Genomic DNA, 22992 nt, shown 5'->3' on the forward strand with positions numbered 1-22992 from the left:
GCTTAGGTCGCTGCCTTCGAAAGTCGGCTTCAATTTGCACACAAGTGCACTGCTAAGAAGACCTTCTAGGGCTAATATGAGCAGTTCTGTATCAAAAAGTGAAGGAAGCTCACACTAACGATTAAGACTTGAAGGCAGCGAAGCTGTACGCAACCTTCACGACCATCACGGTGGTTTAGGTCCACGATTGCAGCCTATTTGCTCCCTCTTCGCTGCCGCAACGATCTTTACTCCATCATTGTTGCGACAAGTGTGAGCTTCCTTCATTTTTTTTTTGGAAGTGGTAATCATTGGACATCACCTTGGAGGGGCGTACGCTATGGTGCATCTTTCTCGTTCCGAGCAAGTGTTGCCCCGACTACGACGAACGCTGGAGTCTTTCTTTAGCCAATTCTGTCCAATCTCCGTAAGTGGGTATGCTTGGCTTGGAAAACACGCGCCGGGGACGCTGGGAGGTCGCCGCGTGGCACGCACATACGAGCGCTCGGCATTTTCTTGGTATTTTTAACTGTGGACACGCCAAATTGATTCTTTATTAAACAGCTTCGCTGTTAAAATAAGGACGCTCTTAATCAATCTAGCAAGGATTGTGTAGATGTCCATAGCAGCACACACTCAGCTAGATGCAAAGAGGCTTCACAGAAGCGAAAACAAGGTTCGCTGGCTAGTAGCGCAATAGCGCACTAAAACACGCAGGAGTGATCAGCTCAGGTTCACGTTTTCGGTGCGAGGAGTTGTTGAACACGTTCATTTCGCATTTTATGTCAATTTGAGGCTGCTGTGAAATAATGTAAAAAAGAACGCAAAAATAAATCTACAAGGAAGGTAGACTTTCTGTTTGATCACTCGCTTCGACCGTGACAGGCTTGTTGTTCTCGTCGTGTGACCGAGCCGGGAACCGGTGGCAGGAGCTTCTGCGTCACCCTTAAACTGGTTTAACGACCGCCAAAGCTCGTTGGCGACCGCTGCAGTTGTACCCAGGCGTCGTGTGGCCCAGCTCTGAAGGGAATTCGGCGGCCTTACCTCACTAGGGAGTGAGGCCAGGGCCCGAGCTCTAGGAGCGGAGTAAGGTGCGAGGAGTAATGCGCGTGAAGCGGCGCCGGCGGAAGTGAATCAGACGCGCGAAGTACGACCGTACACAGACACGTCCGAACCTTTCCCATGGGCACTTTCATCGGCCCAGGGATGAACCCATAGCGTCGAACGCACAAAGCGCAGCGAGCGAGCGAGCGACATTGACGTATGTGCGCGAGAGGGTGCGTCCCGTCGCGTGGCGTTGGGTAGGTATACCGCGCGAATGCCGTTACCGATAATTTAGGCGTTTTATGAGCGCTCATATTAAGGAAAATGGTGAAGGAACAGGAGAGAACAAGCCGGCCTGAAACTTCCTCCTCGAGTTTGAAGAACAAAAGGGCTGTCGTCAATTTCGTTCGGGAGCTCCTTGCACTTGATACCAGAAAATGTCTTTATTCACAAAGGCTAACTAATGGGTTCTGGGCCTGGGAAAGGATCCGTTTTGTGGAGGTTGGTGTACGTAATGTAGGACAGGAGGGAATTTCTGCCGCTGATCCCTGCCGCAAATGGCATGGGAGTATCTGAGCCCCGCTTTCGCTACGACTCCAGCTCCAGCTTCGCGCTTCTGAACGAGCTCACTTAGGTCCTGCGGAAAATAAAGTTTGTTCTCTCTCTCCCCTTTTTCGCTTACCGGTAGGAAAGTAATAAAGATTTAGCACACCGCTATTGCCTTCCTGTTTCCGTTGACCGTACACGGGCGTGTAGACTGCCTGCTTTTAACAACTTCTCGCGTACGCGCACTCGCGGGCACGGGTTTTGCCGTCGCCGCCGCCGTCGACGATATATGTATACCAGCGTCTTCATTACAGTAAAAGCACTGATTTCGGGCCGCAATGCTTGCTGCAATCATCAAAAGTGATCTTATTTGATGTTTATTACGTTACAGATGTTAAATGATGCTATGGAGCGCAAATAGCGACGGAATTTCTCAGAAGAGTGGGGAATATGGGCAACGCCTGCCCCACTCAAACTCTATTCGGATAAGAGGTCTCAAAGCGTTTTTACTATTCCCAAATTACGCCGAGCCAGGTAACGTTAATTCTTGCGTAATCATTGAAACATATTTTGCTCATTTCATGTCGGAATATTAGGCGTCGGCGTGAACTCCAGTTGACTTTATGTTGTGAAAACAGCGCAATGTAGTGGCTCCATCGGAAACATGTCTTTCAAAGGGGCCGAGAAGACAAGATACAACTTCGTTCAATACGAAAGAACTAGCCTCAGGGTACTCGCTAAGCTCCATTACAACCACGAAAGACGTTTAACCTAAGAGAAGCAAGAAATGTTGAAAAAGAATGTTGAAATTTCGCGCTGTATATACTGACATATAGTAGGAAGGAGTGACGCATGTATTGGCCACCACTGCAAACAGTTATCAAAGTGTTAACTGCACGTTGCATTCAAGTGATGCGATCGCACGGAACTAGAGGCCCCACTACAGTTGCCCAGCCACGTTTCTTGGGGGTGGCTTTGGCCGGCGGCCGCCAATCACGCAAACGAGATTTTGTGACGTCATAAAGACCTCACCCCAATGTGGCTGGGAAGTCGCCGCTGGCTCAACTGTTTTCCCGAATATCTCGATTATTTGTTTGAATTTGGCAATAAAAATTGGTATCGTAATGCGATTACGATACCGACGAAAGATAGTCGAAAAAATTGCGCCCACCTCCCCGCGAGGGGAACCCTGTGTAGATGCGACGCATCGTGGGGTTCACTTGGTGTTTCCGTTGGATTGATTCTGAAATCGCGTGAAACGTGTCGGGAACGCGTATGATTATTATGTTTTATTGGCCAATCTTGGTCAATCTCTCTAAGTGGTATGCTTGGGGCTACGCTGTCGCAACGACCTTTACTCCATCATTGTTGCTGTAAGTGGGAGCTTCTTTTCTTTTATTGCAAGTGTTAATCATTGCCCCATCATGCGTTGTGTCAGTAGCATCTTGACGTAGTTTGAATGAGTCAAGGATATAAGGCGCGTTCGTAGCATTTGATTCTGTCTCGGTTTTGTGGTGCAGTGGGAAGAGCACCATGTACCTCGCGTTCCGCCCACAGGTTCGTGGGATCGAAACCGGGCGCCGCTAACTATTACTTTTTGTATAGTGTAGGGGGAGGGGTGTGGACGGACAACGCCGTATGGAGGGACAAGGCGAGTGAATGAGATGCAGTCGCATCTAAAAGACGACGAGAAAAATTTGTGTAATTTTGTCGTATTTTCGCGTGTCGTATTTTTGTGGTGTCCTGATTTTTATGTTCCGTCGTGCCGAATTCCCGTCTTGTCATGATCCTGATATTCCAACAGTAGTTGCACATGGTTTGGATGTTATCGCTCATTGTGAAGAGTAGCGTAAATGGCAGTTCTGTTGCGACTACAGAAATGTTTGTCGTTGAGAAAATTGACTTTGTCGTTACGACAGAAGTGTGTGTCGTAACAACAGATGACTTTGTCGTAACAACACGGCTTCTGTGGTCACAGCAAAGTTTTTTGTCGCACGACAGGAATTCTTGCTAGGTTTTTGCGGTATTCCTGTTGTGATTTTAGATTGGGGCTAAACTTGTATTTTGTCTTCATGGCCCCTTTAAAGCTGCACACAAGACGTGTAACAGTACTCTCCAAGAAAATTAATTTGCGGAAGCGATCCGAACAGCGAGATTCTGGCTTCTTTAGGCGAAATGAGGTAATTAGAGCAACAACGCTTTGACACATTTGATTTGGGGCTTACTAGTTGGGCGCATTACCTGGGCGCTGAGCCGGAATGTGGACAGCGCAAGCGGTGCGCCAAGACATGCTCGAGCTGCCAAGTCAGGGTAACCACAGTGTTTCGTGAAGTTCTAATGGTATGCGTTCATTCAAACACTGTAACAGTACGCTAAAGCCATTTAATCGCATGCCGCCACAGCTGGACATTTTTACTACTTCAAACCGTAGGGTTCATTGAGGCCAACCGTGATCGAGAGCCGGTAACCTGCCGGAAAGCAAATCTTTAAGGAGAGAAAATGTTTTAGGCCCCAACTCAAAATCTCAATGGCCATTTTTTCCTTTCCCAAGGTGCAATACACCAAAGCGGACCCACTGCTGCAGCCGCTGTCATTTCACAAGCATGACACGGGCTATGCCACACCGCTCTCTTCGCACGGCCTTTGAAGAGCGCAGATACCGCGAAGAACCCTCGCCTCGACTACGACCTTCTGGGGTTGTTTTGCACCTCCACCGAACACTGGGGAGGCTGTCGCCAAAAGCGTCATATCTGCCGCCACTCTATACCCAGTCGCATCGCTGCACGTTGCTGGACCAGCCCCTCATTTCTTCTAATGAAAAAATGCTGCATCGAGGAGTCGATTTATATAGTAATCTCAAGCTGCAGCTGCTGAATTGCATCATCGTTATGCAGCACCTCTTCGAGGAACGAACTGTGGAGGACTTTGTTATAGTGTTAAGGGCCGCCGTTGTGGAAGGGCCGGGGCGTATGCACACATGAAGGTGTAATAAAAGCTAGAGCTAATATTTCAAGTGCTACACTGGTGTACATCTTTCCTCGCTTCTCATCAATTCCGGCGGTGAAACTCTTGCGGTTGTTTTGATGCTTTAATTTTATTTCGTTTTATTTTTAACAGCGGAGCTGTTTAAAGGGGTCCTGAAATACCTTATCAATCGTAAATCAAAAACCGCGTATTATCGTCGCGCCGCGTTTCCTCCTCCTTTCAACTTACTCTCCGCTGTTGACGGCGAGCGAGCCTTCCCTCCCATGATGCTGCGCTCCTCGGCGGTGACGTACTTCCGCTATTGCGCTGCTCACACAGCCGTCTGCTACGGGCAAGCTTTGTTGACACCATGAATCCCGCTCTCCGCTCAAGGCTGGAAAAGCGGACGAAAAATGTGGCCGCATGTGTGCGGCGGCCTGGCCTTGCCCTTTCGCTGTGTACGTTGCTGCAGAACTTTGCTATCGGCGGCACGCGACTCTTTATCGGCGGCGAACTCGCAGCCGCACGGGGAGGATCCTGCGCTCGCTCCCTTGGATGCACAGCGCACTGTTTATCCAAAAAAGCGCCGTATCAGATGTGGCCCCGCTGGTGCCGGGTCTTATTTTGTGGCGATGGTAATTCCTGGCGGCGGCATGTGAAAAAGACATTTTAAACCGATACAGAACCCGTGCACAAAACGCCAGTTCAGCTTGGGGCGACGCGTGGTGGAGAGCGGCAACGTTGGCAAAACATGCTCCTCCGCTGCTCTGAGCTTTCTAGCGCTGGAGCGAGCACCATTTCTTTGACAATATCAAACATCGGTTGCCCTAGAAACAAGGCACAAACCGCTCTAGAAGTCAGTTACGGTTGCGTGATCCCGGTTCAGCTTGGGGCCCCACCTCGCGGCATATGGGCACTGCAGGCATACTACTCACTCCCATTTGGAAGTACGAGATGCGTTTAGCATTACAGGAGGCGATGGTGTGTGTGTGTTGTGGACGCCTTTGTTTCGCGATGAAATGCGACGTTGTGCTTCTGCGGGTGGATAGTGCTTCCCATGGTTTGGATTATCTTTCTCGAGCGGCGTACGACTCAACCTCGCATGGCGTATGTGCAGTGTGCGTGGCTAAAAGCCATCTCGGCTTGTGCGCCAGAGTTAAGTGACTTGCTGTTCGTCCCCGCAAACCGCGCGCGAGGTGAGTGCCGAATTTACGAGGGGCAGGAGGAGGCAACCCGTCGTCTGTCAATCGCGGTTCGGACTTGCAACGCATGTTGTGACGTTGCGTTCGTTCGAAACGCATTTCTGGATAGTTTGGAAGTTGAATAAAATGTATGCGTCAAACCCGGGCATTCGGCTCAGGGCGTTCTCGGCGATTGCAAGAAAGAAGTGCCACGGGGCTTCAACGCTTTCTTTATGGAACGTACTCAAGTAAGAGAATATTCATGTCGTGTTATGGGCCTGTTGCATTCAATACAAATGGTTAAGCGTTTGTTTACACTTGTTTCGTTTGTCGTAAAATGTCCAAGCACTCCGGCACTCCGCTTGCAGATCAGACGGCGAGCCGACGCTGAGCAGACGACAAATCTCTTTGCCGGAAGTGCGTGAAAAAGCCGCCCAATAGCAGGATGTCTAGCTCATGACGAACATCTGGGAATCGATGATGTAGACATGTGAAGATGGCGGCGTCCAAAAACACGAAGGAAAGGGTGAGAAAAAAGCGACAAACTTTACAACAAAAGTGTGAGCTTTCCGCTGCGCGTAAAAGAGTAATACTTGGCACAGATGATGTTGACGACCCAATCTAACGATTGCGCTAGTCAATTTAGTGTGCTCAAAACGCCTTTCAGGGCCCCTTTAAGCTTGAGCTTGGTCCGGCGGCGTAAAAAAAAAAAAAAGAAAAAACCTCCCCCGGCGTGAGCCACCCGGCACCAATGCGACCCAAGCCTAGCATAACTTCGCGCACAGCTGCGTAGGCGGAGGCAAGCCTCGCTTAGCTATGACACCACAGCGTCTCGTGACTTTACGCCGAGCACATCGTTTAAACTCCCGCAAAACATCGGTCGGCCGGAGAAGTATGTAATTCCAGAGGAAGAAGAAGCGCAGCGCAAACGCCGTCGTCGCTGCTCGAGAACAGACGGCTACAATCCAACCCCGAGTATTGCGCCGAAGCCGCCGCGCCTAAGCCGCAGCGAAGAGTGGAAGATTCCGGGTAACGCGCTCGCGATGTGGGGTACAAGTGGAATCGTCGTAAAAACGACCCCGGACTTTGAGTACTGGAGAACTTCCAACGGCAAGCCCGCAAATCCATGAGTGGCAAATCCATGGATGGTCAGGTTTTTCCAAGTTTTGCAATAGGTTTAGCTAGGCTTTGCTAAGTTTCGTTAGGTTTTGCGATGTTCTTGCTAAGCTAGGGTAAGTGTTGAGGTTACCATAATGAAATGCAGCGCGAAAAAGGACGGGACAAAAGAAGAATTAACGGAAGCCACGGAAGAAGAAGGAAGCCACGAGGATTGAGTATATATATGTGTGTGTTTTTTCTAATAAATTCAGTTGCGAGTCAGCGCCGTGTCGTCGTTAATTCTTCTTTTGTCCCGTCCTTTTTCGCGCTGCATTTCATTATGGTAACTATGAACCAACTAGCCCAACTTGCCATCCTTCTAAGTGTTGAGGGTTGAGGCCAAGTTTAGCCGGATTTTAACAAGGCCGTTCCGGTCGGTCCCCCACACTTACAGCGGATGCCAGGGGGGAAGAAGCTAGGTCGACCTATAGCCCCGCCGTTTCTCCAGCCTTGCACCACAAAGTTGCAGCTGCGACTTTTTGTTTTTTTTTTTCATTTTTCAAATTCGTTTTTCTGTTATCTTTCAGCACAACTATCAAGATAGCGGAGTCAGGCAAGAAGTGCAGATATGGCCGCTTCGCAACCACGCATGATGATTGCACCTTGAACCCCGGAGTATCGTGCTACTCCAGGAGCGATTTCACCTTTACCGCGACCCAGTAATAGCCGATTTCGAATGGTCATGAGCCATTGATTGCAGTCATTTTGAGCCAAAAGTGCACCCGCGCCCGAGACTATTTTCACAGAGAAATCACGTGAAAGCGTAGAAGGACGCGACAATCAAAGACGTCTTATGCGCGCCGCTGCGGGAGGCAAAAGCAATTGACCCAGGTGGCTCATAGCAATGTAACGGGCAAACAAGTCACTGTACGGAAATGTCAGCGTTCGGTAAAAGGGTACGGAAAAGTAGCGACACAGCGATAAACGACAGAGTGATGACGCTTACATCACCCCTTAACCTTCGAGCATTTACGTCACACGTGTTCTGGGACGAGCTGTTTTCCTGATGCGCTCTGAGATCAATGAGAAGAGGACGTCGCGAGAGACCGGCCATTTGGCTTCCTCAAGGACACATCGCCGAGCGCTGAAATTATTGCAACTAAACAGGCTCTTTTGTCTTTATCAAAACCCGACAAGCGAAATAACATGCCAGCCGATGGTGGTTTAAGGGGAAAACAACTCCATCAATGACAAATTATGCGAGCCGTGGTAAAAACGTTGAGGTAAAACACACGAAAAAAAAAAGGGGGGGGGGGGGGGGCTGAATTGCTGTCTGCTTTAAAGCACGACCATTTTGATAATAACTATTAACCGGCCTGGGATCCAGCGTGGCGGGGCCAACTTTTCTTTGTAATGTCTGCCATAACCAAAAAAAAAAATATACGTCAAACAAGGATGAAATGTTCACTACTTCAATGTGTATATGTTCACGTCGTGCACTTTTATATTTATTTGTTCATAGTACACGGTTTCCCGCTTTCGCATGAAGAAACGACAGCAGTCACCGGTTAAACATCCCTAGGTTTAGATTTTTCGGGGGGGGGGGGGGAATCTAGACGTTTTGGGCGTTCCTGGCGTGGAAATTAATGCGTGTGGATGAGTGCACCTGGCTGTGGTGGGTGCAGTGGGTTACATGGGGTGCTTGGCTCGGTTTGAATTAAAACCGCAAAGTACTCCCAGTTTGAAGTATTTATGTACGCTATAAGGTTGGTTAGCAACTGAAGCAGCTTGAATATGCTTGAGCTGCTTTAGGCGAGGCGTGAGTGGACGTAGAGGTTGAGCAGCAGAAGTACCCGCCGTATACAAGGAGTTCATCTACTACAGATGCGCGTCTTATAAGGTATCCCTCACACTATCCCGGTTTGCTCGGTGATTGATGTACAACTGCTACTGTTCTGGCGTACCCATGCCCTTTACAAGCTCACTTTTTTTTTCGTGGGAGCACAATCTGTATAGAGCGCGGACGTCGAAATGAAGACGTTTCCCGTCATTAACCGAGAGGTGCAAGGTGAATTTGCGGGCGAGAACATTGAAACTATTATTGCAGGTAAGCTGATGAAAAGCGACGAATTTCTGCGCTTGTAAGCGATTTCTCATCAAAGGGTTTCCGCGGCTGTAACGAACATTGTTATATTACAAATCGGTTTCCAGGAGACATAACGGAACGACGGAATAAAACACCTAAAACGACTAATTTGGGCGCGTCACTCAGAAAAGCTTAGAGAAGCCCCAAATTTTTGGTACAGATAACATTAAAAATGTGATTGGAATTTACTTGTAAATTACCATATCGCGGAACGCGACAGGTAAACGTGCTATTAGCGCGTCCTTCAAGGGACATAAGCGCGCATGCGCTTCTGTAATACATCACGTCTTGTAGCATCGAAGCAAAGCTTTTATGCGTATTTTTTTTTTTCGCAATCAAGGTGCATCAGGCTGCTCGAATTGAGCGTGAGAAAAATACGTGCAGCCCAACAAAAATATGTGCGGTCCGCACAAAGAAATGCCAAGTGGAGCCTAAAATCTGCGTGGGTTTTTTTTTTTTATTAACTGAGAGAAACGTTTAACGTCAGGCTTTACGCGACGATTGCCGCCAAAACTAATTTTGTGCCCAATTACCGCGCACGGGACGGCAGCGATAGGCCTACAGCCCAGTCCAGACAGAAAGCGGGTCACGTGAGTAACGGATGCCAACGTTGCGGACAGACCTGTTCGAAGGCGAGTATGCAGGCAGACAGGGGCGGCAGCTCGTTGACGAAGATGTACCGCGCAGGAAACACGGTGACGCAGCCCAGGAAGACGGCGAACAGACTGCCGAAGATTGCATCCACGGGTGCTGCAGCAGCAGAATCAACCAATCAACCAATCAACCACTCAACCAATCAACCAATCAACCAATCAACCAATCAACCAATCAATCAACTCCGACCACCACTTCGCCGGAGGAACGCATATGTGCTATGGGCGGGCTTTGTTAAGGCTGCTGTGTTCGCACATTCTATGCAAAACTTGCCAAAAAAAAAAAAAAAAGGAAGTGGGGGGGGGGGGGGTGTTAAGGGCACCCGAGCGTTTTCCTCATCACAGTGTACCTGAATAACCAAACATTGCAATCGCAGGCAAGGTAGGCAGACGACGGGGCTGAGCACACGATTTGGCACGACAATTGCGGTCTGCGCTGTGACGTTGCGCACTGCGAGCACGAACATTTTTTTTTTTTACATATGATAATTGCGCGCAGGTAGAATTTTTTAGTCAAATTGTACGTTGGCTTCGCTTATTGCTCAGATTTGTATCCTAATTTAGATGCAGTACTTGGTATTCCAGGTGCTTTGTGGCAAAGCAGACCCACAGATTTTTTTTTTTTTTGTCCCACGATGGGCTGCGCGTAAGGCCAGCGAGCAGAATAGCTGTGTAAACTGCGCAGATACAAGGCAGAAAAGACACGACAAGTTATCACGCCATCGTGTCCCTCATAACCGACTTGCTAGGGCAATATACGCACCATTCCGTCCACAAATCAACCGATTTTCCGTAGTTGTCTTTAGTTCCAAACTTTTGATTAAAACTGTATTGTAATATTCCGCCGTTTTTTTTTTATCGACCCACTTTTTCATGCTGCGTGATTCGGTGCTTTCTACCGTCCCTGCAAGGTCTGAAAAATCGGCCTTTTAGTATGACATTTACCCCTTACACTGTCAACTATGTAATACTTCGTACCAATTTCCTCGACGAAAACCGTTGCATTCAAGTTGCACATTGCACAAACTGAAATTGGAGTGGGGACGAGGGAAGGGAAACGAAGGGAGGGATCGGCACTGGCACTGAAGAAAAGCAAGAACCTTTTACGACAACCACCTTCTGTACCCTAACTAGGGTGTACCATCAGCGTTATCCGATGGGTAGCAGCTTAGTCCGGTTTAAGGGCCGTGGCTTGTGAAGCCTCTTTTACGGAAGCAAATTGTTGACAACTAATCATTTGAACAAAAGACAGCAAAACAAAAGTTCCTGCAGGCACACTTAAGCACTTTCCAAAATTGCACTTCTTTTTTTTTTTTTTTTGCAGCAATGCACATGTCCATATGCATACGCATATTTTTACCCGAATAGCATGTTTTTGTGAAGACGGCGCTGGGTAAATTTAGGTTTCGTTATCGGCATGCATTTGGCATCGAGTTGGAAACTAACGTTTTACCACGAAAAAGGTACATTAATTATTGAATGTGAAAAAAAAATTGGACCAGGAAAAAGATTGGTACTACAAAATTGAAAAATTGGCCGTAGTAAAAAATCACTACAACGAAGTCACCTTTAAACCGATGGGCAACAGCAGGGGACTTAAAGGTGCGCAGGAAAAACGCCACTTAGACTGGCTAGCAAAGTGCGAGGACCGGGTCCTTGTCGCAACAAAGGCCCCATAGCTGGCTCTCTTTTCGTTCTTACTGTCCTCTCTACCATAGTTTTTGGGAAAAAAACCGTGGTGACGCTTCATAAGGTGGTCGTAACATAGCGCAGTGCTCAATCAAAGTAGCAGACAGAAACTTGGCAGCCGTGCAACTACTTAAGGCAAATTGATCACCACGTATTGGGTCAGTAGACAGCCTTTGGTCTGCAATCGTAAGTTATTTCGAACAAGCGCGAGGAGCGAAAGCTGATGCGAGAAGTAGGCGGTGCTTATCAAAAAAGCCTGACGGTAACTAACTTTTTTAATGCGAGGCTCCTGAAAGCCGGCAAAAGATAGAGCAGTTTGAGTTTTAACCCCTAGGTAATTAGTTCTATTTCGTTCTTGCTTTACTTCTTGCGTTTCCTTCCAATTTCTGGCGACGCGACGCTGCCACGGACGACAAGAATAGCAAATGAATTCTGCTACGGCGGCCCTCCGGAACATCTGGTTTCTTGACATTTATTTTAAAGATGACAGAAGCGCCTTTGATGCTCAATTTTAGCGTACTTTTACTGTATGTATAGGTCCCTGCGATACTTTTGTGGTGCAGGCTTGGCTCTCTTGCCTATCTCACACTGTCTGTATAGGTTCAGGCATTTCCATTTTCATTCTGTTGCTCACCACATGTACCTAAATACCACTTATAGCGAATTTTTATCCCATTCCAATCGCTCCGCTGTAACGGAAGCTCACTGTAAATTGGCACTATCTAGACAAAATTTGGAGTAAGCATGGCGGCCGACAAGTTCTCTCCATGCGCCGAGTCGAATGGGAGAGAAAGGTGGATTCGTCAACGCGGACAGCTGGAAGTCTTGCCAGCTGTTCAGAAGAAATTGTGGTTACGAAAATGTTAGGGGTATCAGCAAGTGTGCTAATGCGTGCTGGGCACCGTATCTCGTAACAGCCCCCATGCAGGTCATATTGCTCGAAGGGCAGATGCAGCGAGCGCGTGGCGAATGGGAGCACTGACCGGCCTTGCCGAGGGCGCGGCAGTGGGCCCAGAGCTGCAGCGACGGGTGCACGATGAAGAGGATGCCCAGGTTCACGGCCACCAGGTGCCCGAACACGCCCAGGATTCCCGTGGAGTTGACCACGATGGTGGACATGTCGGCCTGTAGCCTGCGCACAGGATGCCGGAGCTCGATTAGGATAGCGGCAGTCACCAGTCTCCCTTTGCTTGTCGCGCAGCTCCCTCTGCAACAAGCGGTGCAAAGGGCTAGGCGGATACAGCGCCCCTTTCTTGGTCAGGATTTGCGCATGCGCGACCGAGGGAGGTGCGAGAACACAAAACGAGCGAGGTGTGTCTTCTAAAAGGATATGTTGCTTTCGAGGATATGTTTGGAATATGTTTGGAGGATATGTGCAACATATATCCTTCAAAAGGATATGTCCAGGAACCCCATCTCTGAACTTCGCCGTTTGGGGTGGAGTTCCTGGACAGACTCCCAGGAAAGAAAGCTACCGCGCAGGAACTACATCCATAAACTTTGGCATGACAGTGCACGGAGGCCAGGTGACAGTGAACGGAGGCCAGGTGCACAGAACACGCTAGTGGCATGAAGAAAGCGGCACAGGCAGTATATGAAAGAAAAGGTATTCGGGAAACAAACGCACAGGATGTATTTTAGAAGTGTAGAAGCTCGGGGGGTGGGGCGAGAGAGAAGGGCGGCTATACATCGATGCTGACCAGTACATTGATGGGTGTACAAATAAAAACAGCGGGATAACGTGATAGCAAACAAAAAAGTTCCTTCAAAATTAAAAAAAAAGAGAACTTCGGCGTTCACGGGGGCGCATCTACATGACCTTCCAATTATTTTGTCGTTTTAGTTTTTCCTCAGGAGAAATGCAAAGTGGATGAAGCTCCTGAGAACAGACGTCGAAGCTGCATGCGTTCGATGCATCGCTCGAGACAAGGAAGGAGTTCGTCATTTTTATACAAGCTGAGGAGTCCTTTCCCGCCCTCCTCTCATGAATCCGAAAACTTAGGAGGGGGCTGAGGCCCCCTCAGCTAGCTCTTGGATACGCCACTGATACGAGCAAATGAAAGCCCATCGGTCAACTTCAAACAACATTCGTTATATCATTCGTTCACCATGTTTATTCCCGAACACACGTGGCCGCCTGCACACGCATTAAGGCCGAGCATCGCCCGACGTACCAGAACCAGCACTCGGGGATGGAGAAATTACATCATAAAACCACACGTGCAAAGAACATTTTAAGCGCATACAAAAGAAAATGAACAAGGAGAAAGAGGAAGAGTGTCACTTGCCTCTCAGGGTCGTAGAGGTAGGACGTGACGAGAATGACGCTGACCATAAAGAGAAAGGCTACGAAAATGTTGAACACCGTCCGAATGTGTTCGTTGGCCATGATGTCCCTGCGGAAAGACGGGGAAAAAAGAACACTTTTTCATTTCGCAGAAATCGAAAGTCGCTCGTGCAGAAGCAACAATATATCTATCGCGGTATATAGTTTTTTTTTTCGCGTTCTTGGCGCTCTTTGCCCTTGTTGGGCCTTGGGCCATTAACATCCAAACATCATCGTCATATGTAGTTTTCAGATGTGCGCATCATGGAACACTTGTGGCGCACAGTAACACGTAAAAATAGCAAAGTCAGCGCAGAGTTCGGTACTTGTAAATGACCGTGTTGTCACCTAAACACATCAGTCTCCGCTGTGGGCACGATAGTACGAGTACCCAGTGCTGCGTGTGTCTAGCCTCTCCTTTTGTCCAGTCTTTAGCACTCTTTTTGCTTTAAATAATAAGTATGCACTGATATAAAGAACTGAAATTCAGCACACGGGCTAGCGGAAAACAACAACGTGGGCGTTGACTACCAACTTAAAGGGACCCTGCAACACTTTCGATAAGCGCTTTCACTCTTTCCTTCGCGTCTGGAACCACTTCGAAGGCTATAGTTGTCGCCAGCACGTAGCGGCACTGCGTGATTTGCTCGTCGCACCAGGTACGCCTCCTGTTTCTGCTTTGCTTTGTGACTTTTCTTTAAGTTGCTATCGAAAAGCGTTCATTGCTGCAACTGAAGAGAAACTGGCCAACAGCCGCTACATGGCCTTAGTGACGTAATTCGAGCCGTCAAAGAACTTCAAGACCGACAAAGAGAGAAAAATCTTTTGAGCGAATTTACAAGTTATCTGACCGGCATAGAGCAGTAATTTTTGGCTGCGGTACTTTGCGACCCCCTAATCTAAGTACTGGGTGTGTTGGGCGACTACGTTCTGCAAGCATTTAAGATTTCAAAAAAACTTGAGAAAGTGTTGCAGGGTCCCTTTAAGGGCTACTGCATGCTGAAACCTGGAATGCAGGCAACGGGTGAAAAAACGCGCAAGAGCGATGCATTTTATGTTCCAGCCATGATCCAGCGAAGCTCATTATCAGTTCACCGCAAAACAGCAATTAAGTGGGCAAATGACGAGAGGCTGTCGCGGCCATCCCTCCCCTCACCAACATGGAGGAGGAACCAGAAGTGCGCTCCGGCTCCACGTGCGATACAATGACGGATGAGTAAAGAGTGCAACACCAGGCAGACCACCCACGATCGCAACAAATGTTTTTTGGTCGTAGTATATGATAGAATCAGTTGCGCGAAATATGAAAAAAAAAAGTTCAGGATAGGAAATTATTTTTCCTAATGCATCAATGGAAACGCCGCCAACGCCCAAGGCTGCTCTTCTCCGAATAACGACAAAGACTGGAAATGTATATGCGAAGATCTCAAAGGGCCCTTTTCAAATGTGGTACTTTGATGCTAACATGCTCAAAACGGCGGTGTATTACTGCAAGGTGTGTCAGCTGCATGGAACAAGTTGAGCATTGTTTGGTTTTACCGCGAAGATTTCTACAGCCCCCTATGCGTCCCCCGCAACGCCCCAGGTTGACATGTCCGTATCGGGGACATATGGCGCGTGGACAAGAATGACAGCCGTGGATGGGGGGAAGCTCCAAGGCCACGCCACGACCACGTGCACGGCCAGCCGCCGACCACGTAAGAAGCAGCAGGTCTAATAAAAACGGGAACGTACAGACGAGTAGGATCAGCACCTCTACGACAGCTTCACTGGCATTCCACCGGGCTCAGGATTTTTTTATATATCGCACTCAGCGAACATGCTGAATTAAAACTGCTGCCAAACAGACCCGAATCGACTCGTGCACTGCGTTAGGCCCACGGAATTTTGTTGTTGCTGTTCTGTTTCATCACAGTAGTTTGCGACCTGCACTCTGAGCGCTCGCAACAGCATCCGACAAGCGTCTCCAACAATGAATGCACTACCGTACGTTTATAGTGTTGCCATGCATTACGGCCATTGAAAGTTACAAGAAGATGACCATTGCTTCGTCGCATCCGACCGGGCGAAGACGAGACCGCTACGGAGAGCGAACACAGCCCGGCCCTCTTACAGGACTTTCAAGGCGTCCAGAAGTAATACGAATACGGCCACGTCACACCCAGTGTTGTGCGGAACGGCGTTCCTGGAACTAGTTCCTTTTGGGAGGAACGGACGAACGCCACCGTTCTGTTAAGGGTCGGTAGAACTGTAAAGGTAACTCGTTAGGTTTACGAAGGAACGGCAGATCGAGCGGCATTCCTTCTGTAAACACTTCGTTGCTAGGATTTGGCTGTTTTTGATGCCAAAGCTTTAGGGCACTCAAGCTAGTACAAAAAGCCGCAGTTTCTCTTCGCAGAAGCTGCCCAATTTGCCCGCCTTCCGCGGGACGTGCTTCATCGAAGGTCAAAGGCAGAAGAATAAGCACGCAGCGGGCCGCAGCCTGTCGGGAAGGCTGCACCGGGTGCGCACGGCCTTGTCGGTACGACGGCTGCGGACGCCAGTGCGACAGGTGCTTAGGCGCCCCTTTGAATCGTCTCCGCCGCGACCTCTTTTTTTGTACAACCATGAACACAAAAACTTGGAGGACGCTTAAGCTTCGCCTTTAGGAGTGGAATGCGAAAGCCGAGCAGGAGCAGACGTGGATGCGCCATCCGCACTGGTAGAAGACGCCAGCTCAGGACTGCACCGCATTCATGGCACACGTGTTCTCTACAGGCAGCCGAGCCAGCCCAAGGTGCCGTACGAGACCGCTCTGCTGCCTGTGGATGGACACCTGGGTCGCCAGCGTTGCGCTCATCACGTGTAAAAACAAGGCGTCAAGTTCCCAGCCTCGGATTCTTGAAATATTGCCGCTGCCATCCCAAAGTCAGGCGAGAGCTAGATCTTGTGGTTACCTGCTTCCGACCCTGACCGTCCTGGAGAAGCGAATTAACTACGAGGCCATGGAGGGACTGACATATATATTGTCGCCCTCTGGCAAATGCAGTTCTCGCCAGGATCAAAAAGAGGTAAGCGATGTCAGCATCTGGGATTGAATATGCTGCTTTTCTAATGAATTATTCGGGATTTCACGTTTAGACACCTCAAAGGAAAGAGCGAGCTAGTTGTCGTCAGTTGCTTAAAGGGGCCATGCAGACAAGACCCAATTTTGGTTCATTCGAAAGGTTGTCTCGTTAGAATCATACTGACACCACTTTTAACGCACGCTCCGCTCAAATAAGCTATACAATTATGAAAAAAAGGAAACGGCCATGCGAACCACTAGCTCATTTCCCGCAACAGAACCTATGAAGTCATATGTGCCCAGCCGTGCGATTGGCTGTGGCCGGCAAAAGCAAACGCAAATTAGGCAGGGCTTGCAAGCTTGCCGAACGAGCTTTTTGTGCTTAAATTTAGGGCACATTCTTTTTGTAGCAGTAAGAATGGTGGGGTAAACAGTGGAACCCGCGAGGGGAACCCTGTGGAGATGCGACGCATCTTGGGGGTTCACTTGGTGTTTCCGTTGGGTTGATTCTCTAATTGCGTGAAACGTGTGAGGAACGCGTATGATGTATTCTTTATTTAACACGCGGCGTAACGTTAACGATGACGGCCTTGTGGTCGCTGAAGTGTACGGGTAGTGGATGGTGAAATAACGGGAACACCGTGCAATTTGCAGCGAAGATCAAGTCTATGCACGTGCCCGAAATCGGAACGCCGGTGCTGGAACGACTGCGGCTATGACGCAACGTGGCGCGGCTATGACGCAACACAATCCAACACAATCCACTTTAATCCAATCCAATCCGAGCCAACTCAACTCAATCGAATCCAATCCAATGCCCCTCGCGAGAGAGTGTTCCCTATCGGAAAGGAGAGGGGGTGAGCGGCGGAGAGCGCAGCTCGCGCGGCGAGGAGAATGGGGGAGGGGGGATGGGGGATGGGTGTGGACGAACAACAACAACGCCGTATGGAGGGACAAGGCGAGTGAATGAGATGCAGTCGCATCTAAAACAAAGCAACGGCGGACAACGGTCCGTGGATGAGTATGGTAGCGCCAACTGGGAGGACTGACGGCAAGCAAGGCTGCAGAGACAAATGACGCAGTGGAAGTTCGTTTGAATATGCACACCTATGACTTCATTTCTGACGTCGCGAAAACACGAGATTTTGCGGGAGAATCCACATTTTAACAGATTTATAATGTCTCAGTGAATGCGGCATCATTTTCTGCCGGGCAAGCATTGGGGATACTTGAAAACACGAAATTTTTCGAAAAAAAAAAAAAAAACTTGTATTCTGTCTGCATGGCCCGTTGAAATCCCAAGGTATAAGCTATCATGGGTCCCAGACAGTTCTTTGCGAGATCAGGTGACAGTCAACAGGGGTGGCTGCGGTGACCAAACCAGCCAGCGCAGATTTGCCACCTCGTCCACGCCCGAAGATTTCTCGTTTGGGCACCGAACCCTTCCAACCTAGGCACAGGATGAGCTGTTGCGGTATACCTGCTGGTGCCAGTTGACTACCCGCTGTCACAGATGAACTTCCAGGAAATGGACCAACTTTTCCTCAGGTACAACACGGCAGTACTCTCAAGCGCTTCGGTGGAACGGATATTCAACATCGTCAACGAAACGTTGACGAAAAAACGGGTTCGTCTGTCCGACTCCAACATGACATCGAGATGCACTTCTTTAATTCAAACAAGGGACTCTCTAAGTTGTGAATATGTATTCTGGACCCCCCCCCCCCCCCTAATACTGTAAAACAATCAGCATTCATTAAACGCCAATGTATTGTTCCTTTCGATGCGGTTTCTTGTGGAAGAAATTTGATTTGATACTGTTCCCCATTGCCTTTTAATTAAAAATAATAAGTTACAACATTAACGCACAGGTCGTCTCTTGGATTCCGAAATATTTAAGGCTGTGAAGACACTTCGCAATAGTTAATGGGAAGGAGTCTGTCCCGGCGAAAGTTACATCCGGTGTACCTCGAGGGTCCGTATTAGGTCCTCTGCTGTTTGATTTTTATTAATGATATTACCGATTGAGTTCTATCTAATACGAGACTGTTTGAGGACGACTGTCTTGTACAGGACTATGCGACACGAATGAAGGATGCACCGGGATGGGAACTTCTACAAAGCCGCCGTATAAAACTTCGCTTAAAATTTTTTCATTCAATTTACCATTCAACCACTGGTCTGCGGCGTGAACAGCACATACTCGAACCTCAGATCTCCCGATTAGATCATAAGTTTAAGGTCCGGGAATTCGCTTGTAAAAGGGTTGTGTTAGAAAGAATCGGCAGAAATTCAGAGAACTGTCTACTAATGCGCAGCATTCATATGACGCTTGCCTTGAGTGTGAGTTCCTTACAGCCAGATTATTTGGTTTTTCATAGTCCTGTCCGACAAATTATGTTCACTTACGCTATTATAACGATTACAGGTGTTACTTGCGCTCAAACTGCATTTCGTGAAAACTAAGGGCGTTGCACGGTTGGCCATTTCCCGTATTTTTTTTATTTTTCTTGTATTTTAGCTTTTAAAAATTCTGTGCAACCGATTACTTCCATTTACGCTAGTATAACGATTACAGGTGGAACTTCCGCGAAATTTGCATTATTGCAGAATTTGAGGAAATGCAGGGCGTAACCCTGTTCGCCATTTTCTGTAATTTTTTTTATATCTCAGGCGCTGTGGCTACTGTGTAAATAAATATTCGTATGATATACGTAGTTCGACGCGATTTTTAAATTGCTCACTTCATTTCGCCTCAGGATTATCTGACACTATATTTTAATTAACAAATTCAAATGTAACGTTAATGTAACGACACGTTCCAATGTTCGAAGTGTAACTGGAACGCGTTCCTTTCGCATTAAAGGAACTTGTAACGGGAACTCTTTTCAAAACTGGGAAGGAACGAGGGACGAGCTTTCGTTCCTGTTTTAGAGGAACGTGTACAACACTGACCACAACTGAACGTTCGCCCCGATCAGGTGACGCGCGGTGCTTCCCTGCGTTTTCAAGAGCCTTCAAGACCACGCATACCGGCTTCAAGAAAAACGACGGAGAGATCGTGTCATGGAGCCATTGTGTTTAGAAAAGGCATGCAGCCTTATCCGTCGATACGTCCGCAACCTGTCGAAATACGCTTGACCACGCCGATAAGAGTTGCCACACCGCGTTGTGAAGTGCCAGCCATCAAAGATGCCTTTGTGTGTGTATATATGCGTGCTGAAGCTTGAAACAGGGTTTCTATGCTTTTCAACCTGTAGATGTATTTCATGCCCGTATTTAGTGCCAAACCGATGTTGGCCAGGTACCTATGTTTCATCCCGAATAGGCGTAACAATGGGAAAGATATTACCGTTAATGAGCGAATCGCCGATTTGTTCATCTATGCACGATGCGAATGAAATTCGCGGGCCGAAATGCGATGAAGCGCTATGTGAAATGGGCGCGCCTACGCAACTGACGCCACGTATCGAGCGCTCCAGTTGGCTGCGGGCACTCGTTTCGACACCAAGCTCGCCACCAAGTTACAGTGTAACAGCAATCGAACTTGACCTTTGTCATCGGAAGTAGAGCCCTCATCTCCCTCCCACACTGCCTGCTAGGCAGGGCTGAAAACACGCACTGTCGTGGTGCCAGATGCTTGGACAATCGCGTCCGTAGTCCGCGTTTATCTCTGCGCTGATTATTTTAGCCAACCAGCTGCAGAGTAGGGACACGCAAACGTCTCCAAAGAAAACCAAGTATATCCTCCCGAGTTTTCTGCAGTTTTCGCCTTAGTAAGACGTCGAGCGATTCACGCCAGTGTTCCTTGCAACAGCGACATAGGCCGACGCGCCAACCCGTTGCCCATCAGCACAGCAGGACACACGACACGGGCACACGAGATCACCCCGAACACATTTCAGTGGTCACGTTCGTTTGGAAAGACATTTACAGAGCGAAACTATACTGGAGAAACCCACGGATTCGCTTGCAGGTGCTCACCCGAATTTCTCCGTCGGGAGCAATTACGCCGTTTCGCTAAGTGATTTCAGGCGATCTCGCAGCGTAATTTCTCGTCTAAGGAAACGCGCCACCTATAATATTCTTTCCTAAAAGACCCGCTTTACGTTTGTAGTCCCACTACACAAAGCGCAGCAGCCATTCCAAATTAATTACCTCGAAGAGACGACTTCATTCCGAGCATTTTAAAGGGAAGCCGAAATAGCTTAGAAATTTATAGAAGCCTCGGTGCCGAACTGAACGAAAATTCCGGGACGAGTTTGCAAGTACCTCTTTCGTTACCTTTCCAACAAGTGTTACCAGCCTCTGCAGAATGTGTGATGGCTTATAGTGGCCAATTACCATGGCGCAGAAAATGAGGCCGTGAATCGTTTTCCTATGCCAAAGAAATGAGCCCTGCTATATAGCTTCAGCAGTTTTCGGTAATATCATGATAACAAGTAAGCCCGTGTGCATCTGGACAAAGGGAAATGTATCGCGTACGGTGATACATATCTGATCCACGTACTTAACGCCGTATTTGCTGGTTTCGCAGCGAGAACGCCACCATAGGCATTTTAAACATTAAAACCAGCACGACGCAAAACGACAGACGACATTTGATGTATTCGACGAGACCACCGTCATGGTTGTTTGCATTGATTGATTGTAGGGTTTAACGTGCCGACGCAACGCAGGCGATGAGGCGCGCCGCAGTGGAGCGCTCCGGATTGATTTTGACCACCTGGGGATCTTTATTGTGCACCGAAATCTCGTACACACGGCCGTTTTTGCTTTCCGCCTCCATCAGAAAAGCGGCCGCCGCGACTGGGAATCGAACCCGCGTCTTCGTGCTCAGCACCAGAACGCCTTAGCCACTGAGCCGCCGTGGCGGGTATGGTTGTTTGCAGTTTACCGGTACCCGGGCGGTACATTGGCATTAAAAAACCCGCTGCTTCCTGTACCTCTCAATAAATCAGAAATGAGGGCCTCACGAACAAAGCTAGCTGATGGGTATAGACTGATGGGCTAATTGATGTTCAGGTAGCGTTGAAGCACAACACACTTGACACAGGACATAGAAGAGAAGACAGCGCTGTCCAATTTGGTACCCTGTGTCATTGTGTCCTGTTCTTCAAATAACCTAGCTGAACGCAGAACCTATCGGCAGCCTCTGCAAAATTAGAATACGCAAAAAAAAAAAAAAGAATGCGGGAATGCTTCTTTATTGTCACGAAAAATGCATTCTGATAAAAGCTGTAACTGGCGAAACAAAAAAAAAAAGATGGCTATTTTGACTGAAAATATATGGAAATTTTCAGACTTACTGCATGATTTGCAGCGGTGCCGAACTCTGCAGCATCCAGCAGCTTCTAAACTTGCTTAGCAAACTACCAATATTTTAACATAAGAGTTGCTCGCGGGAGCTACGTGAAACTAGAATTTCGATGTGGCACACAAGCAAGCCCCTTGCGCCATCTGCAAGTGTGTGAACGCCAAAAATACCGCTACTTGAGGCTCGTTATCGATGACTCGTTAATCGATGTCATGTCAGAAAATTGGCGGTGCGTACGCTTAGCAGTATACGCTTAAAATTACCAGCGCGCACTCTTGGCGGGTGATAATGTGGGCTCAATAACCGACTCAAAACTCCATTCTTCATTCCAAGAACGAGTAATGGATGTGACGAGAAATCATTGCAGCACTTACACAATGCGAGACTCTCGGATGGCGAAGATCTTTTCTGGAAGGTCCTGGGTGTGGGTGCTAGAGATAGAATCGAGAGAAAATCGGACAAGATTATTTCTTTTTTCGTTCGCAGCATTGCATCCGGCCACAAACAAATGCTAATGACAACGCCGCGCAGAGCAGGTCTTGAGTTTTTAAGTTGACGTCATTTTCGCCGCTCCAATTTTGATTTATTTGATGCTCCCTCTTATTCGTTATCTTTTACCTCGATTATTTCCCCTTTTCTTTTTTTCGTCTCGCTATACTCACCTCTACCCAAAGTAGCAGCCCCCGCCGATAGTGGGGCAAACCTCTCCAACATTGATTAAACCTTTCTCCCTCCCTCCCTCGTCCCAATCACCATCGACATCGACAAAAAGAGCGCAGGAGCAAGCACATGATGCACTCTACAGTCACTCAAGTTAGAGCGCACTAAGTCCACTTTAGCTTCTTTGGCGGCTGTAGTGCGGTCGTCCATTAAGCCTCCACAACATCTGAATGAGAAATGGCGTGCAGAAATCGAGCACGCTGGGAACTGCGGTGTCGCACACTTCACTTGAGGGTTCAACACGTCGTTTGTGCCCACACGAGTTGCAAACATTACCGCGCAT

At 48.3% G+C, this 22992-nt stretch overlaps 1 protein-coding gene across 2 annotated transcripts in view; it reads right to left on the minus strand.

The window, feature by feature from the left end:
• Positions 1 to 22992, minus strand: part of LOC144143039 (sterol O-acyltransferase 1) — a 130473-nt gene that overhangs the window by 24232 nt on the left and 83249 nt on the right. For both annotated transcript variants that reach the window (XM_077674869.1, XM_077674862.1), the window contains exons 4-7: positions 22364 to 22420; positions 13589 to 13696; positions 12284 to 12432; positions 9581 to 9708 (exon numbers count right to left, since the gene is read on the minus strand). In XM_077674869.1, coding sequence (XP_077530995.1) covers positions 9581 to 9708; positions 12284 to 12432; positions 13589 to 13696; positions 22364 to 22420 — 442 coding nt within the window. The remainder of the gene's footprint in view (positions 1 to 9580; positions 9709 to 12283; positions 12433 to 13588; positions 13697 to 22363; positions 22421 to 22992) is intronic.

This window comes from Haemaphysalis longicornis, unplaced genomic scaffold, assembly GCF_048455015.1.
Source record: "Haemaphysalis longicornis isolate Haplotype H1 unplaced genomic scaffold, Haemaphysalis longicornis Haplotype H1 scaffold_1, whole genome shotgun sequence".
Lineage (NCBI taxonomy): Eukaryota > Metazoa > Arthropoda > Arachnida > Ixodida > Ixodidae > Haemaphysalis > Haemaphysalis longicornis.